Genomic DNA, 18,952 nt, shown 5'->3' on the forward strand with positions numbered 1-18,952 from the left:
TGGTTCTATGGGTGTTACAAGTTGGTATCAGAGCCTTCGTTTGAGTGAATTGGAGGAACACTCGTGTGAATCCAGTCTCAAATCAAGGAAAGATTTTCAAAATGATTTTAAATGGTTTTCAAAATAAGTAAAAGAGGATGCAGAGTGTACGATCAGCCGGAGCCAGTAAGTAGACCCCAAAGTACCATGCAGTTATTTGATTATGTGATATGTTACAACAGCATGCTAGTACTAGACTATGGATCTTTAGGAATTGCATGATTGTATGATGCCTGATAGCCTAGGGTTTTCCTTATATGAAATTGACATCATTACTGTAGTTGCTTAGTGTATGCATCATGGCCGTACATAATTAAGACCTTATGGCCTGAGAAATTAGAATGGTTAGTTTGGCCTTATTTCTTGTTCTTGTTTGATGAACGGCTTAGGTAGGATCAGGTATTCAAAAATCTATAAGGTCCATCGTTATGTATGACTAGCATACACCAGTGCTGCAGCGTTGGTGGAAGTTTCGTGGATGTGTGGGTTGTGTGAGGCCGGTAGGTCGGTTATGAGATAGTTAGCCTTCCTCTAAGAGTCAGGATTGAGCAACCACCATGTATATGTATATTGTTGAGACAAATATGGATAGATGTGGAAGGTAGTATGGGCCCGTACTACTGAAAGCACAGGACCCATACGCGTAGCAAGGAAGTCAGAACCCCTAGGGTTTAGTTGGGAGTTGGTTCCCTGTTATTTGTGCGGATTATCTAAATATCTTTCTGATGTATTTTAAGTATGGTGGTTACGAGGCATTTTGTGACAGGATCCGGATCGGGATAAGGGCAGGGTGATCAGGAGGCCCCGTCAGCGCCCGAGATTATCAGCTAGGGTGGACCAGTGTTAAACACAGGATTGTGTCAAGGGGATCATCCACGAGGAGGTGGTCGAGATTGTCCGGGGTCAGATTCCGGAGATGTTTGGGTCTATTAAGACCGCTATGATGGAGTATTTTGATGATAGATATGCAGACATTGTTGAGACGGCTGCCGCAGCAGCTACAGCGGCTTTAACAACAGCAGGGGGAGGAGTTGGCCGAGCTTTTCAGTACCGAGACTTTGATAACACGAAGCCTCCGGCCTTTGATGGGACTCAGGATCCGATCATAGTCATGAGGTGGCTGTCTAACATGGAGGGATGTTTCTTCACGTGCTTATTTCCTACTGACCAGAAGGTCAGATGTGCCCTGAACTTGTTGAAGTCTGGGGCAAAGGACTCGTGGAGATTGATGATTGGATCGTATATGGATAACCAGAGAGCTGCTGTTACTTGAGAGCAGTTCGGAGATATTTTTCGCTGTCGTTACATCCCACGGGTCGAGCGCGAGCGGTTGTCACAGCAACCTCAGCTATGTATAAAGATAGGAATCATCAATCATCAAGTGTCTCTACAGCAATATGAATAAATGCATAGCTGTTCTTTTAAAGTAGTTACAAGGAAGATTTTAGACAACCCTTTTGCTTACCCTAGCTCTCGCTAGACACTTCCACAAAATATAGGTATTATGAATCAAATCTCTATACTTGATAATTAACTTACAAATTGAGAACAAACATGCAGGAAAACGATAAACATAGCTTGAATCCTTTAAAGATAACAGAAACAATATAGTGCTTTTTTAACCTTCCAAGACACAGCGTCTTCATAAGTATATATGACAGCTTGTTAAAGTACACAGCTCAAAAAAATAAAGTACTCACAGCAAACAGCAAACATATATCGATCATAATGTTTTTCAAAATACAAGCCAAAGATTATGTAGGAAACTCAAATACTATGATGTGTTTGATCCCTCCAATCTAAACAGATCTATATCAACTATCGACTTGCATCTCATTGGGATTCTGCTTTCGATCCGACTCCACAGGGTCCTCATACTTTGGCAGTGGAAGTTTGGAACCAAATATGACTTCGCAACTCCTGAAGAAATTAACAGAGAAAGTAGCACATCAGGAATTGCAGTTTCCAATAATACAATTGGTCTGCTAAACAAACTTCCACATGATTATAAAGATGTCAAAAATGACCAAAGCTACATTCTCTAGATTAAATGCGAGTTTAACAATACATACAAAGTAATCTAAGCACCTATTTAAATTGCCTAATAGAAGAAAAACATTAAAAAAGATACCCCTACTATAAAAAAGTATTACTCAAGAAAATATTGAATAAAAAGAAACTAACCTTTTGAAAGCTTGTGTGATTCCACTAATGGAACTCAAGCAGTATATACGAGTGGCGTTTTTGGGCAATGAATCTTGCAGGTGAGAGAGTTGATTCAACCACCACTCAGCTTGAATGCATGCATTGTTAACCTGCCAGAAAACATGACAATTACTTCATACCAAGGAACCGATAAGATTGTACTATGTTTGGCATGCATTGACTGATGTGAAAATATTTTTTTTGTAATATTTAGTCACACCAAAAAGAATGGGCCAGAGACACGTTCTCAATCTCTCATAAGTAGTAGAGTATGATCAAAAGAGCTAAGATAATACCTCCTCTTTCTGACTAGGAGGCAGTTGGTCTGCAGCCAAACGATTTTTTTTAATACAAGTTTGCAGAGCTCTTGTTGCTTCTTGTCTAACCTTCTCATCGGTATATCTATTTTCAATTGGATCTAAATACTAAACAAGCATAAAAATTTAGATGTAATTAGCAGGCTGTTTCAAAAGAAAAATAGTAGTTCTAAATTTTCATATGCTTTAAACACCTTTTCAAGATGCTCAAGTTTTCTGATATAGACTTGTTCAGATTCATCATCACCCTCTTCATATAGCCACTCTAAGGTTTTTTGCAGCCTTTTAGAAATGATCTCCACCTCTGAATCTGTTGCCAAGCTCCGGAAGGAACTAAAAAGCTAAAGTACAAATATTCAATCAAATTTGAAGCAATACATAGAACCAAAAGTTAAACTACACATTTTGCTTTGATGACTACCAAAACAAATGAAAACATTTACCTTGCTACGAGTGTCATAGATAAAAGACTCGAGGGTATTTCTTTTTTCTTTCGTTTTCTCCACTTTTATGTCTTGATCTGCAAACATTTCTGCTCTCTTTTGAGCTTTGTGTATCTCATCTATCGTTGTCATGACATGATAATTCTCAGAAACTAAAAGCTTCTGCTCCCTAGCCCTGCTCCTTGGTTCCACAGCCTGGGTGATGAAACAATGTTTTTCTATGGTTATACATGATAAAGTTTCAGCAAAAAATAAAAGATTTATTCAGAAATTTAGATTACAGAATGTGCATTCCGCAATGTAGAACCAGTGGTGTTATAACCAGCAGCACCATTCTTCATAAGATTGTTGGCATACATCATCATCAGCGAGTACAGTTTAGAGTAATCAAATAAAGGGTGTAAGACTTCTAAAAACTGAAGCAACAAACACAAAACAGAATGATATCATGATACATTCAATATTTGAGCAAATTACGCAACAAATAATACTTACTGATACGGATTTTATTTCAAAAATTCCGTGGGCATTAAGCTGCACATTAACCGTGGCCTTCACACTTTTTTCACCGGATGTTAGATGTGGACTGATCTGAAAGAACATTTAACAGTTAACTCAACATATGAATGTGCAATAGCAAAAACTTTGTGTATGTGGGAATGCATGACAAAGATGCAATATTGGAACGTGAATGATCACACATAAAAAACTTTTACCCTGAAACGACCAACTAAAGGTGATATTCCAGAAGGGAAATCCATCTTGTTGGTGTAGAAAACTTCACAGCAAAATGTAATATTTCCATGGTATGGAACTGTTTTATTGGTTGGAAATGGGCTGCCTTTTGGAAAAGGTTTAAGTTCTGGGTGTCTTTTGTTTTCACCATCATCAAACCTGAGTCCTACCGAGTAAGGAAAAATATCTTTAACCTGCAAACCATAAGAAAACACAACAAAAACCCTTGAAATCATAATAGGGATAAATTATGTGACAAAGTCACTTTAGAACTTCCAAAAGGCTATTGACACATATTTTGTCCAAAAATAGAAAAAGCAAGGCAAAGCAAATCCACATTCATAGCCTTTTCATTCTAGCTGGAGTATATTAAAGGCCTAGGGGAAAAAGTTCAAAACACAGTTCAACTGATTAATGTCCTGCTAATTCGCTTGATGCTCAGCTTTAGATGATAAATCAATCTATGTTCATCAAAAACACGAGAACAGACATGCACCAAGAATTTGAATATATATATATATATATATATATATATATATATATATATATATATATATATATATATATATATATATATATATATATATATATATATATATATATATATATATATATATATATATATATATATATATATATATATATATATATATATATATATATATAAGAGTATAAGAAAAAACCTTATAATCTTTGACTCGGCAAGTGGGGCTAAGCATCGCACATGAAAGAGCACATCCTCTAGCAACACATTCACTTCCATTTAGTGTTCTCATTGGTTCTTTATCAAAAACTGAAGTTAACTTTCTCATAATAGCAGGTATGCGGGATCCAGAACCAACAACCTCAATACTATGTATCTTATCTGCACTTAGACCAGAGTCCTTTATGGCCTTTTGACAAACATCAGAAACCCTTTGTAGCAATTTCGCTGACAATTTCTCAAACTCCTCTCTCGTGATGAATCCAACCAAATCTTTATCATCAACCAAACACTCGATACTAAGTGGAGCTTCTGCATTGGCACTCAAAACTTTCTTTAACTTCTCACATGCAGTCCTAAGCCTCATAGAAGCACGAACATTGGTGTAAACATCAATACCGTATTGCTGTTTGAATTGTGTTGCAAAATGTGAGAACAAGACTTCATCAAAATCTCTACCTCCCAAGTTGGGATCAAATGAATGAGCCAATATTTCCATTTTCCCTTTTTCGAAAGCAGCAACCGTGACCTGAGTGTCACATTGGCCAATATCCAAAAATAGAACAATAGTTGGTCCTTTCTTAAGGAAATCAGTCTTGAACATACCATAACCCAATGCAACAGCAGTACAATCATGGACCAACTGCAAAGGTCTTAAACCAGCAATAGAAGCGGCATGAAGATACTCACGCCTTTGCAAGTCTGTGAAATATGATGGAATCCCAATCACACAGTCTATAACAGGAGACTCAAGATTCTTCTCTGTCATTTGCTTCAAATGTGCAAACAACATCCCCAAAATATCCACTGGCGTAAAAGTCCATGTCTTATCCAAGTATTGTAAATGGATCAAAACACCACCATGTGGGCCCTCAGTGGTCTCGAAAGGTAGCAACTTGAGCTCTTCTTGCATGCTTGGTTCCTTATATTTTCTTCCGATCAATCTCTTAATCTGAGAAATGGTTGACTTTGGATACTTAGTAGCAAACGCAGCCCCTGAAGAACCCAAAAACCGTTGCTTCTCACCAAATGAGACCACAGCAGGCGTCTCACGTTTCGATTCATCATTCAACAGCATATCAATCCCACTACGCTTTGCAACTGCTATAGCACAGTTCTCATTCCCAATATCAAACCCAACCACACTCATTCTAACTTCTAACTAAGACACAAGTAAGTAGACTCTTCAGAATGCAACACGGGGTGTAGGAATTTAGGATCCTTACAAACACCTAATTCATTCAAACAAACAATCAGTCCATAAATAATCTGATATAAAACTAAACTAAAATATCAAAAGTAGTATAATAGTGTATCACAACATGCCCAAAATTCCATAAATTATGAATTTGACTACTAAAAAACTATTTCGGTAATAAAAATTCTTAAGCTAGCTAGAGCCCCACTATCACATGCAAACGCGATTTAAATTCGTCGGCTAGCATATAACTCGCAAAATCAAATCAAATGTACGATTAAGATGAAGGAGGTGTACCTGGTTGAATCAACTGTGAGTTTTTGACTTTTTGTCAAAAGAACTGTGTGCAAAAGCTTAAGTATCCGAAAATGGAAGTTGAGTAGTCGTCGGAAGTTAATCGTCGTTGGATTTGAATTGGAATCGACATATTGATTAATGTTTAAGTTTGAGCAAATTTGGCGCATTAATCAAAGAAGCCAGCTTAGCTAAAAACTAAAATTGCACATTTATAATATCACTCGGAAATCGTACATGAAATAAAGTTTGCAATGATAAACTGATCATTTACTACACATTTATAATAATAGTTACAAATACTAAAATCTAAAGTATTTAATTTAAATTTAATCAATTTAACTGACCTCAGACCGGTTGACATTTGATTTTTGGATGGTCGGAAGGAAACACATGTGTGGATCTTACAGGTATCCCCTCTCGTGGGCCTGAGGGCTGGGGGTTTCATGGCGAGACATGTTGCTTTAACAGCAGGCAAAGTCATCAAACATGAGAAATTGTGCATGGAAAATCAACACGTGTTCATACCATTTGCATTTGATACGTTTGGTTTCCTCGCACCAGATGCGGTAGAGCTTCTTAAAAGAGTACAACGAATCATGCATGGTAATGTTATATCCTCTATATCTTCGGATGTAGTCTTTAAAAGATTTAGCTTACCATTCAAAAATGCTTAACGGCACAGCTTGTTGCCCGTTTGCCATCTCACTCATCGTACGATGACAATTATAATATATGATTAAAGCAACCAAAAAAAAAACAAAAATGAGATTTACGTTTTGAGTAATTTACAAATATTGTCCTTATGTCTATAAAGTTTTTTTTATAGAATTAGTTCATTGACAGAAAAGTGCAAAAGATATCTTTATCGTTATGTTTTAGTATGATTTGGTTACTCCCCGAAGTGAAATGACTACTTTACTTTCCGACATGTTTTTTATATATTTTTCATATATTTAAATTTTTTATTTATTGAACAAAGGAAGAGCTCACAATATCCCAACTCCGACTCCCCCTCCCTTATTTTTCTTCTTTCTTTTTTAGGGGAAGAAGTTATATGGAGTGAGAGAGGCTTAGGATGCAGCGACACCGGTGGGAACACCCTTGGATGTTAGGTATCGAATAAAAAGATTATGACGTAGGGTGGTTGTAATGGATGTTGCAACACCCTCCCCGTCCACTACAAACAAAATTACATTCATTTTTAGTGGCATATTTTTTTATACCACAATGTTATATTTTTAGTGGCACATGCTCCTTTGTGTAACTGTATGTATCTTTATTTTTAATTTTCCGACCACTAAACCAGTAAAAAGGGTTTGTTCATTTTCAACTTTTATTCCCCTCTAGTGTTCAAAACTTTTACCTAAGTTCCCCTCACCCCAAAAATCCATGCAATCTTTTCCCCCCTAAACCCCAAACATATGAATTCTAGAAGAAAGATTTGATCTTCTTCCAAATTCTAGTTTAAATTTCAATATTGATCATGGTGCGACTGCGATTGAAGAAGAGCAACTAGCCGAAGTTTTTGGAAATGGTTGTGATGATGTTATTACCTATGTTGTTCTTGAACATAAATATGATATTGTTAGGGTTAGTGGCCATAACAGAGTTGGGATCAAAATTATAGGTGTCCTGACCTCCTTTAATTTCTTCCTCGTCTTCTTCTATTCCAAAACCCTTAATACATCATGTTGTTGGATCTAAGTGTGATATATTGTAATAATTTTCGCCTCCATTGCCATTTAAGGTTCTTCCGCTTATGTCAATCAATAATGGATTAGGTTGTCCGAAGAAGAAGTTAACCTGGAGAGAATGTTAGAACGAGACTGGAAGAGACTTTAACACTTTCAACATCTTGTTCGTTTCTAACTTCCAATGAGGATGATTCAGGTATTATGCTCTATTCCATAACCTCTACTTCAAATTTGGTCCATATTTATTAATGATTCTTATACAAGTATTAAATTAGTGAATCTCTATAGCAGATTATGTAACTATTAATTGTTAACCTTGTATTTTTTTAAGGTTGGATTGTTCGATATGGGTAGATTACTACAAAGGGATCTCAATCAGGTTGCTAAGGCAACTAATACATCTATGTCACACTCCCGAACCAGACGGCGGAAACGTCCGAGGGCTATTGTGACTTAATTGAATACCATCACAATGATTATACATGAATCATAACATCATTCATCACCATGCATTGAAATATTACAACTGATATTGTTTACATTCGATACATTGTTTTAAACATTACAATTCCATAACATAAACTGTTCGATATTAAATCTAAGCAAAACACCATGACATCACTTGGTACTTATTCTTCGGTTTACCTGTTACCTGAGAATACAAGTTATTTTGAAAACGGTCAACATAAAAATGGGATTTTTATGACCTATTGGGGCTAAATTAGGTTAATTATGGCCCAATATGGTTCATTTAATTAATTTATTTCATTATAGGCCCAATATGGCCCAAAATATTGAAATAAATGGAAGTGGGTCCATTTAGAGCCCATTTAAGAGTTCTAAGCCCAAGATGGTCAAATTGGAAGGTTATTGGTCCATTGGGCCCAATAAGGAAGTCCTAGTCCAAAATGGACTTAAACAAGAACTTCTAGGGTTTCCAATTGCTTATTGACTACTTGAAATACTTGTATGAGGTGTTTGATTGAAATTCTGTTGTTATAGAGTATGCATCATACATGCTCTCATGTCTTTGATTCATAATTTGGCTTAAGTGTTGTAGTTACAAGGCACAAAAATTTCTAGTTGTGACAATCTATTACTAAGGGCTTGAGATATGTATTACAAGGCAATGGATGATGTTTAGACTTTAGATGAAATATACATTTTTGATATATGAACCATTTCAAATATCAATCATTATCTATTATCTAATCAGGCAAAAATAGGTATTTATTTTGAGTCTTTACTAGTCATGATCTTATGATTGATGTTTAAACTAGTTTCGTTTTGGGTGCAGAGGCAACACTAACTCTACTTCGGTATATTGATTGTTGAATCTCTGGTAATTCTTATGTATACATTACACTATCTCATTTGTATCGGTTTGAGTTCCTGGGTAAGTGTTTTTTCTTTTTTATTCTTTGTTTCTTTATTAGTAATGGACTAATGGTGTTTGCATTTAAACCCTATTCCACTTAGAGAGGAGTACACATAGTAATTAGTAACTAGACTTGGTAAAGGAAAGAAATGTCTTAATAGCTTAAGTTTAGTGTTCCCTAGTTTTATTTTTCTTGTATATCTCTTTTCTTTAAGTTATCAGTCTTTAATGTTACTCTTCGTAGGTCAAAGGTCATTTTGCTTTCTTTGACATGGTCTATCAAGGGTTTGCAAGTGGTGATCTAGAAAGGGGTGTGAAATCCATTAGGATTTTCCTTGAAGATGATCATTCGATTGAATGCTCTCAATCATATGCTAAAAATATGGGTCTATATGGCCACAGAGTTGTGCGCCTAAGGTGATTCTCTATTACTTATCCAAATACATTTTAAGGGGGTTGGACGATCTTTTATTTTAATCCTTCTTTTTTATGCAAATTTTTGTTTTATTTTGGTATGTGAAGATGAAAAGCAAGCTATGGATCACAACTTGCAACAACTTTTCATCCCATGTTGTAAATTTGTGAAAATTTAATTGCAAAACGTTCATGGTGCTCTTATGGTTTCAATTCTTCTTGGTGGTCCATATTTAAAGCAACTGTGGCTCAAGGAAGTCAAGGTAATCATAATATTTTTAATTTTTTTAATTGTAAATTAAGACCCTCATAATGTGAAAATTACTTATTGGAGTGTTAGAAGGGCAAAATGATCATTTACAGTCACTAGTCTAAGATGTGATCATATCTTGTATTGAAGAGACTAAATTATGGCTGCAAAAGCAAAAGACAACTGTTAATATAAAAACAGAAGATTAAAGTAATTAATTTGTGCTTAATGAGTCATTAGTGATTAAGAAGCAAATAAAACTTTTATTTCGCTAGACAAAAAATTTTCTTATTTTTTAGTATGCTTATAAACAAAAGAAATAAACGTTATTATAAAATATAAACTATTAAAAGTATAAAACACAAAATAAAGAAATTTCTCATTAGATAATATGATTCAAAATTTTAAATTTTAAATCTATCTATTCGTCGTTAATATATTATTTTATTTTGTCATCTTAACTTGCATTTTTGTCAAAATGTATTTGTTAGTTATATTTTTATTTTGTTATATGCTAATTGTTGGTTAATATTGTTGTGTATAGAACATTAAAATGAAACCATCTACTTTGATGTGCTATGTAATAGTATATTGTATTATTTTCTTATTTAACTTTATATATGTTATAACTGAAAGTTAAAGTTGTTAAAGTTATAGTTTGTTTGCAGGAAGAAGTTTCTAACCTTCAACAATAATTAGATGATAAGATCATAAAAGAAAGTTAATTGAGCAAGTTATTTGAAGAAAGATGGCTATGAATAATATGAGGGTTTTTGTAGAAAGTACAAACATATAATGCGTTATAAAAAAGGAAACATTTTTACTCCGATTCTTTAACAAAAAATTTATCAATATTGTAATTATTTAACATATGATTGTTTGTCAATTAACTTTTATTTCAAATAATGATATTGGTATGTCCATTTATAATCTTAGTTGTACTTTTATAATTTCAATGGCATTAAAAAAGCAATTGAACCTGGTTTCTGATTTTTTTTTTTTTTTTTTTTTTGCTAAAAGTATGTTCCCCCAAAAGTAGGAAAATGACTTTTATTTTAACACATGTATTAAAGACATAAAAAAGTGGCACTAAAACTAAAAACAGACCTTCCCCTCCACATCAATCACGAGTTTTTCTCCATTCCTCTCATATATCGTCGTAACGCCCTTAATGCTAGGTTTTGAAAAAGACTTTTCATGTCATTCCCATTTATGTCCGGCTCGGATCCCTCCGTTGTTTCCTTTTTCTTCCGCACCTTTTCCTCAAAATGAGAAAGAAGATGGTACACTTGAATTGAGACTGGCTTGTTCATGAGGCTAGTTCAGGAATTAAGGTTTTCTAGTTTCAATCTATAAATACCGTTTAGCCCTCACTCGCCGGTGGGCTCACAACACTTGCTTTGTTGATTGAATCGATCGGGATGCCCTCGGGGGCATCCCTCCCTGAACTGCCAAAAATAGTGTATGAACAACGGATTCAAATTCCAAACAATAAATTTATCAACGTTGAACTTCAGGACAACGAAATGGCTTCTCTAATAAATCGACTTCCTAAGGTAGAACTTCAAGATGTAATTAAGGCGGATTCCATTCTAAAGCCACTAAAGGAGTTCAATGCAGAGCAACAAGCCCAATTAAGGGATATAGCGATTAGGCCCTTCTTAAAGGGATGGCTCACTCTCCTTTAAAGGTGTCCCTGCTGCACTCTAAGGATGGCATATGATTAACTAGCGCAGGAGAGAGAGTGAGCCTTGGCTTTGGCACTTCCTCGCTCCATCTCATGTCAGTCAGTCGTCGTATGCAGGACTCAAAAATGGCAAGGGAAGGTAGGGAAGTCGAATCCATACAACAGAGAGAGAGAGAGAGAGAGAGAGAGAGAGAGAGAGGATTCATATCTAGGATGAAAATCAGGCGACCAACGAAATAACCTAAACAAGCAAGGCATGAAGCGATTCTCTTGAGCTCTAACCAGCTAAACCCGCTTTGGTGGCCTGCCCCAAGTCTTGCCCATAGCTGACTTCTTTGCTAGATGATATCAAATAGTACGACTAGAGTTCAATCCCTCATAAATTCATAGTACGACTACATGGAAAGAGATCTGAAAGTAGCCTTTTACCCTGTTATTTGATGGTGAATGCAGCCTAGCTCTCCCCATTCAATAGGAACTTAGCCGATGGACGAGTGGACCAGTGTGAAGCTTTAGTTTCGTTGTCGGCCAGAGCTCCTAGCCGACCCGATGACTTAAGGCGTCTTGGCCCAGGCCTTATCCTATTTATTTGGCATTCAACTTCAAAGCTAAGTGGTAAAGGCACGAAATCCGATATTCGATAAACTATGCCACTTCTCTTACGATCACTGATGACTCAACAGCGAAGAATGAAAGAGTTGGGCACTCGACCGCGTTGTGTCTCTTTCTTGTTGCGGATGACTATACTTCCACTGCCAGACAAAATGAGTAATAAAGATATTGAATCTGCGATAAAGAAAGAGTGAATTGATCTGAGCCAAGTAGTTCGGCTAAGCCGGAAAGAAAGAGTTTGATCCTCTTTGAGCGGTCTCTCTTGGAAATAGTTTACCTTTCTAATGTTCTGCCTTGATGAGTGGGAGAGGTAGCTGAATTAGGATATCACTACTGGCACGGACTGCGCAGGAAGTTGCGATCCTAAAATGAACTAGAAAAATAAACCGCCCATTACCAAATTAGACTCCTAGTTTAATTAACGTCGGCTTATCTGTCCATATCCTCATGAGAGGAAAGGTGGATCATCACATGCCTGGGATCCAAAAGCCCCACCAACGTAGGCTGGGAAAGCCCCCAAGAGGTATTAGAGAAAAAGTAAAAAAGTCAACGTTGCATCTGCTTGTCTCATTATTGCCGAGATAATGGCCGAACCAGAACAGGCACTCGTAATCGTCCCTAACCTCTGTCTCTAACCTATTCCTTTTCCTCTGTCCTTTTACCCTTTGAACAACAAGTCGGAACTGGATTACATTTCAATAGAGAAAGCTATCAATGGTTACATTGAGACGGGAACAAATGGGAAGTTCGCCCTTCGATTCTATTCCTTTGGATGAGACGGCGGTGAGCAATCGATAGAGAGCAAGGGATGCTAGCGCTCTTCTACTCATATTCCTTGCTTCATTGGTTCAGGAAGCTTTGGCGGCACAACCAAAAAGTGTCATTAAAGACTTTTAGTAGGAGCGTTTTTAGTGACATTCTATTTTTATGCTGCATATTACAAAGTGAATCACTAAATGTCATTTTATTTGTAGTGATCCCACCCCACCAGCAACTATATTTCAACTTTAAATAAAGTCTACTTTTTCAAACTTTTCATAATTGTTCATATTGATCTTCATATTTTATTTACCTTTGTATTATAATATTCAATATGATTTTAGAAAAACAAAAAATTAACTCACAAACAACCTTGGATGGAATCTCCTTAAACATATTGCAAACATTAATATACCCGACCTATAAACTACCAAGTGTGTTCTTTATTACTATGATGTTATATATTTAGTTTTATTTTTTATTTTGATGTTATTTATCTATTTGGTTTTTGGAATAATGACATAAAAGTCTTAAGTTAGGAAAAAAAATATATATGAATTTACCTTTTACGGGTGTTAGGTTTACTAAAATTGGATGTTTGTACCTTTTTTTTTCAATTTTACTTTTTTTATTTCTAGTTCATTAAAGCCCTTATGTTTGACAGAAATTCTAGGTTTTACTTTTTTTTTTGGTACATAAAAGTCCTTAAATTTATTTATTTATTTATTTTGTTCATTAAAGCCTTAAGCTTTGTAGAAATATTCAGTTTACCAGGTAAATTTGCAAAAATGGTAAAATTGAAAAATAAAAATAATAATAATAATAATAAAAGTAACATCCGGTTTTAGTGAACTTCAAATCTGCAAATGGGTAAATCTGCATATTTCTACCATACTTAAGCTATGTAATTACCTCTTTGTTTTTTATTAACATTTCAAATTTAGTGTATTATTTTGGTTTCTGTTTTGTTAATGCCCACATGTTGTAGGGTTTGGTTGTTTATTATTCATGAAAGATTTGAAGTGTTGAGTAACAATGAGGTGCACCAAAATTGGGTCATGTCTTAAATGTCAATCAAAAATCATGACGTCCAGAATGTCTTAAAATGCTTGTCAATATATTTTTTTTTTTATATTTAAAAACTACAACATACAATAGGGTGGTCGTAATTGTATATAAAAAACTTATTCTCATTTAATTTTTGTCTTTTCTTTTCTTAAATGTGTCATTTTTTCCAAACAATCCATCTAAGCTAGTATTCCCAATCAAATTGCTAATACTTGACACTTTATTTATAAACCGAGAACAAACATGTAGGAAAACCTTAAACAAAGCTTGAATAGATTAAAGATATATAACAAAATAAACAATGTAGTTTGATCAGGAAATCCAACAAAACGTTTTCAAGTAAATATATAGCCCAATTATAAAGTACTCGCAGCAAACAGCGAATATATTCATCATAAAGTTTTTCAAAAAGGAAAGATCATGAAGGAAGACTCAAATACCATCTGTTTGTTCCCATCAATCTAAACAAATCTGCATCAATTTTCGACTTGCATCTCACTGGGATTCTGCATTTGATCTGAGTCCACAGGCTCCTCATACTTCAGCAGTGAAAGTTTGGAGCTAAATATGGCTTCACACCTCCTGAAGAAATTACCAGAGCAAGTAGCACATCAGGAAATACAGTTTCTAATAATACAAGCACTCCGTTCCACATGATTCTTTTAAATGATAGAAAAAACCTAGATGCCACGACCCACGTAATAGGCTTCTGTTATAATTATGTCTAATTAATATTTGTTTGGAGAGAAATAAATTCTCTAGATTGAACGTAAAATAAGCTATAAGCACCTATATATATATATAGGATAGGTAATATAAGGAAAGCATTATATAAAATACCCCTAATACACTATGAAATCATGCAATAAAAAGAAAGTAACCTCTTCAACGCTTGTGTGATTTCACTAATGGCACTCAAAAAGTAAACACGAGTGACACTTTTGGCCAATGAATCCTGCAGTCGAGAAAGATGATCCAACCACCCCTCAGCTTCAATACATTCATCGTTAACCTGCCAGAAAACATAAAGTGGAAGATAAAGTACATAAAAGCCCTCCTCATCCTCATCAAAATAGTGCTTGAAAGTTTGTCCAAATCATATCCTGAGGCACGAGTAGTAGATTATGATCCACAGAGCTAGACAATACCTTTTTCTTGTGACTAGGAGGCAGTGAATTTGCAGCCAAATGATTTTCTTGAATACATGTTCGCAGAGCTTTTGTTGCTTCTTTTCTAGCAATCTCATCCTTGTATCTAATTTCAATTGGATCCAATAACTACATAAACAAATATGTGATTGCTAGATGTGTTAAGGCTGTTTCGCAAGTAAATTAAATTAAGGGCTTTAAAAATTGCATATATGTAAACACCTTAGAGAGATCTTCAAGTCTTCTAATATAGACTGTTTCAGATTCATCATCTCCCTCTTCATATAGCCAGTCTTCAGTTTTTTGCAGAGTTTCAGAGATGATCTCCACCTCTGAATCTGTCGTCACGCTCCGGTAAGAACTCAGAAGCTAATTTTTTTTTTTTTTTTTAAAAAGTGTCAGTTTGTATGCAACCCATTTAATCAAAATTTAAGTTTTAAACAAACTTTTTTTAAAGAATACCAACAAAAATAATAAAAAGTACCTTGCTACGAGTTTCATAGATAAAAGACTCAAGGGTGTTTCTTTTTTCTTTAGTTTTCTCCACCTTTATGTCATGCTCTGCAAACATTTGTGCTCTCTTTTGAGCTACACGTATCTCATCTATCGTAGTCAAGACACAATAATTCTCAGAAACTTCAAGGTTCCTGGCACGACCCCATCTTGCTTCCTCAGCCTGAATGGTGAAATGTTGTCACAAGCAATTTTGGATGAGGAGTACTGAGTTTGATAAGTTTTTGCATTTGTATAAGGGTTAAATTCAAAAAATAGCAAAGTACTATAAATGTTTTGTTTATTATAGCATCATACGTGGCTTCTTCCTAATACAGTATGAACTTTTAAAAATCTACTTTTTATATATAGCGATGTTATCCGTACATAAAGTAACTGTTGCTGCTATATTGGGTAGATTTTTTTCAAGTGTAGTGTCATAAAGGGCCAACATATGGTAAGCAATTAATTGTACATCAATAGAGAATGATTAGAAATAAATACAATTTCAATAAAGCCTATGTTTCTCTTTATCTTTTCATAATGATAATTTAAAGTGTGCATGATTTCACTTACATAACGTTCAGTAGACAATCGAGAACTAGAAAATCTACGATAAGCAGCATTATTCTGAAAAAGACGTTTGGCCTTTATCCCCAATGGCCATGAGTACCGAAAAGACTTTTTACTTGAAGGGTGTTTATGTTCTATAAACTGAAACTATAAGCACAGAAGAGAACAATATTATAGTTTATCCATGTTCAACAATCTAAACATCAAGCAATTAATACTTACTGATGCAGCTTCTATTTCAACAATTCCATGGATGTTAAGATGCACTTTAACTTTGACCAACACTTTTTCTGCACCAGAAGCTTGAGATGGACGGATCTAAACAAATATTTAACAATTAACTCAAGATGTGAATGGGAAAAAGTAAATCAAGTGTAAGTAATACAATATTAAATATACCATATATATATATATATATATATATATATATATATATATATATATATATATATATATATATATATATATACACAAACACACATAAAACTTTTACCATGAAATAACCAGCTTCATGTGATAATCCAGCAGGGAAATCCGTCTTGTTGATATAACAAACATGACAATGAGATGTAGTATTTCCATGGTATGCGACAGTTTTATTTCTTGGAAATGAACTGCCTTTTGGAAATAACGTAAATTCAGGGCATCTTTTACCATCATCAAAAAAAACTCCTGTTGAGTAAGGAAATGAATCCTGAACCTACAAAGATAAGAAAAAAAGAATAGCATAAACCCTTATCTTCATAAACGGTATCTTAAAAAGTAGTACCAAAAAAGATATATTAATTAGATAATTAAAAACCTTATGATCTTTGACTTGGCAAGTTGGGCTAAGCATTGCACAAGCAAGAGCGCATCCTCTAGCAACACATTCACTTCCATTTAGTGTTCTCATTGGTTCTTTATCAAAAATTGAAGCTATCTTTCTCGTAACAGAAGGTATGCGGGACCCAGAACCAACAAGCTCAATGGTATCTATCTTATCTGCACCTAGACCAGAGTCCTTTATGGCCTCTTGACAAACATCAGAAACCCTTTGTAGCAATTTGGCTGACAATTTCTCAAACTCTTCCCTCCTAATGAATCCATTCAAATCTTTATCATCAATCAGACAATCAATGCTAAGTGGTGCTTCCGCATTGGCACTTAGAATTTTCTTTAACTTTTCACACGACGCCCTAAGCCTTATAGAAGCACGAGCATTTGAGTAAACATCGATATCGTGTTCTTCTTTGAATTGTGTTGCAAAATGTCTAAATAACACTTCATCAAAATCTCTACCTCCCAAGTTCGGATCAAACGAATGGGACAATATTGTCATTTTCCCTTCTTCAAAAGCAACAACCGTTACCTGAGTGTCGGAATGCCCAATGTCTACAAATATAACATTAGTTGTTTTTTCATCAGAAAAATCAGTCTTGTAAATTCCATACCCTAATGCAATTGCAGTACAATCATGCATTAACTTCAAAGGTCTTAAACCGGCAATAAGAGCAGCATTAATGTATTCACGCCTTTGCAAGTCTGTAAAATATGATGGAATCCCAATCACACAGTCTTCAACAGGGGACTCAAGATTCTTCTCTGTTAATTGCTTCAAATGTGCAAACAACATCCCCAAAATTTCCACTGGCGTAAAAGTCCATGTCTTACCCAAATACTCTAAATGGATCAAAACACCACCATATGGGCCCTCACTGGTCTCGAAAGGTAGCAACTTAAGATCTTCTTTCACACTAGGTTCATTATATAGCTTTCCAATCAATCTCTTGATCTGAGAAATTGTTGATTTTGGAAACTTAGTAGCAAATGCAGCCCCTGCAGAACCCAAAAACCTTTGCTTCTCACCAAATGAGACCACAGCAGGCGTCTCACGTTTAGATTCATCATTCAACAACACATCAATCCCACCACGCTTTGCAACTGCTATAGCACAGTTTTCATTCCCGATGTCAAACCCAACCACACTCATTCTGAAATCGCACGAGAATACTCTTCAAAAAGTCAGCACTGATGAAGATCCTTACCAAACCCTAAATCATCCAAACAAACAATGATCAGTTCATATATAAACTACTTCATACAAAATAAATTAAACATAAACAACAGTAAAGCACGACATCTCGCAGAATTCCGTTTTATGAGTAAAGATTACTCAAAACCTAAATCAGTAATATATATATTCTTAAACTAATCACACAAACTATATACGGCGCAAAATCAAATATAATGATCAAAATATGAACATCGATCTAACGTACGTAGGAGTAAGATGAAAGGTGTACCTGCTTCAAGTGTGAGTTTTTGTAAAAGAATGTGTGTGGAAAACCGAAAACAGAAAAGTATTCGTAAAAAAGGAAAGGGTATCGAGTAGTCGTCGAAATTAAAATTCAACGTCGTTTTTGAATATGAATCGTCATGTTGATTTACTAGCAATAAATAACGTTTTGAGTTTTGTGAGTTTTGGCGCGCCCAATCAAAAAATCCAAGTGGGATAGACTGGTGGAGACGAACCGACTATAATATTCGATTCGATAGTACTCCGAACATGGGCCGGTGACCTTAAGGCCTCGAATTTATTTGTTAGGTCAAATGGAGATCTAAAGCAAGGCTGCTAGTAAAAAGGAATTATTTTTAATTAGCCTGTTGTTAAATACAAAACAATTTGGTTTTCATTGGCCATGGTTAATGAACTTAATTTGGAGTTTGAGTAGTTTGATGTCAAAATTGCATTTTTCATGGTACCATGAATATATATATATATATATATATATATATATATATATATATATATATATATATATATATATATATATATATATATATATATATATATATATATATATATATATATATATATATATATATATATATATATATATATATATTGTTATGTCTCAACCCAGATGATTTGATTCATTTATGATTTCTCATGGCTAA

The 18,952-nt window shown here is 34.8% G+C and overlaps 2 protein-coding genes across 3 annotated transcripts; both read right to left on the bottom strand.

Annotated features, from left to right (window-relative positions):
* Positions 1 to 2,127: 2,127 nt before the first annotated feature.
* LOC111891060 (heat shock 70 kDa protein 16) lies at positions 2,128 to 5,592 on the bottom strand. Its single transcript, XM_023887148.1, has 9 exons — positions 4,423 to 5,592; positions 3,721 to 3,933; positions 3,500 to 3,595; positions 3,286 to 3,420; positions 3,005 to 3,199; positions 2,756 to 2,902; positions 2,541 to 2,669; positions 2,224 to 2,354; positions 2,128 to 2,140 (listed from the first exon to the last, which is right to left on the bottom strand). The coding sequence occupies exons 1-9, from the start codon at positions 5,590 to 5,592 to the stop codon at positions 2,128 to 2,130; spliced, it is 2,229 nt and encodes a 742-aa protein (XP_023742916.1).
* An 8,463-nt stretch (positions 5,593 to 14,055) lies between these two features.
* On the bottom strand, positions 14,056 to 18,576 carry LOC111891050 (heat shock 70 kDa protein 16). 2 transcript variants are annotated; one of them, XM_023887139.3, is made up of 10 exons: positions 18,298 to 18,576; positions 16,815 to 18,045; positions 16,506 to 16,712; positions 16,235 to 16,330; positions 16,016 to 16,159; positions 15,432 to 15,623; positions 15,170 to 15,285; positions 14,948 to 15,076; positions 14,681 to 14,811; positions 14,056 to 14,381 (listed from the first exon to the last, which is right to left on the bottom strand). In XM_023887139.3, exons 2-9 carry the CDS (start codon positions 17,982 to 17,984, stop codon positions 14,715 to 14,717), a joined length of 2,151 nt encoding a protein of 716 aa, XP_023742907.1. In that variant the 5' UTR covers positions 17,985 to 18,045; positions 18,298 to 18,576; the 3' UTR covers positions 14,056 to 14,381; positions 14,681 to 14,714. The 2 variants fall into 2 exon arrangements, with proteins under 2 accessions (XP_023742907.1, XP_023742906.1); XM_023887138.3 differs by having other exon boundaries at positions 15,170 to 15,316.
* Between the last annotated feature and the right edge of the window lie 376 nt (positions 18,577 to 18,952).

This window comes from Lactuca sativa, chromosome 7 (assembly GCF_002870075.4).
Source record: "Lactuca sativa cultivar Salinas chromosome 7, Lsat_Salinas_v11, whole genome shotgun sequence".
NCBI lineage: Eukaryota > Viridiplantae > Streptophyta > Magnoliopsida > Asterales > Asteraceae > Lactuca > Lactuca sativa.

What these genes read in the sequence shown, in the direction of transcription:
- LOC111891060 (XM_023887148.1), bottom strand. Translation starts at nt 5,592, where the DNA reads ATGAGTGTGGTTGGGTTTGATATTGGGAATGAGAACTGTGCTATAGCA. An exon ending in TTGAAATAAAATCCGTATCA is followed by an intron (nt 3,421 to 3,499) that starts GTAAGTATTATT and finishes TTGTTGCTTCAG; the next exon opens with TTTTTAGAAGTCTTACACCC. An exon ending in TCTATGACACTCGTAGCAAG is followed by an intron (nt 2,903 to 3,004) that starts GTAAATGTTTTC and finishes TTTGTACTTTAG; the next exon opens with CTTTTTAGTTCCTTCCGGAG.
- LOC111891050 (XM_023887138.3), bottom strand. Translation starts at nt 17,984, where the DNA reads ATGAGTGTGGTTGGGTTTGACATCGGGAATGAAAACTGTGCTATAGCA. An exon ending in TCTATGAAACTCGTAGCAAG is followed by an intron (nt 15,317 to 15,431) that starts GTACTTTTTATT and finishes AAAAAAAATTAG; the next exon opens with CTTCTGAGTTCTTACCGGAG. An exon ending in GACTTGAAGATCTCTCTAAG is followed by an intron (nt 15,077 to 15,169) that starts GTGTTTACATAT and finishes TTGTTTATGTAG; the next exon opens with TTATTGGATCCAATTGAAAT.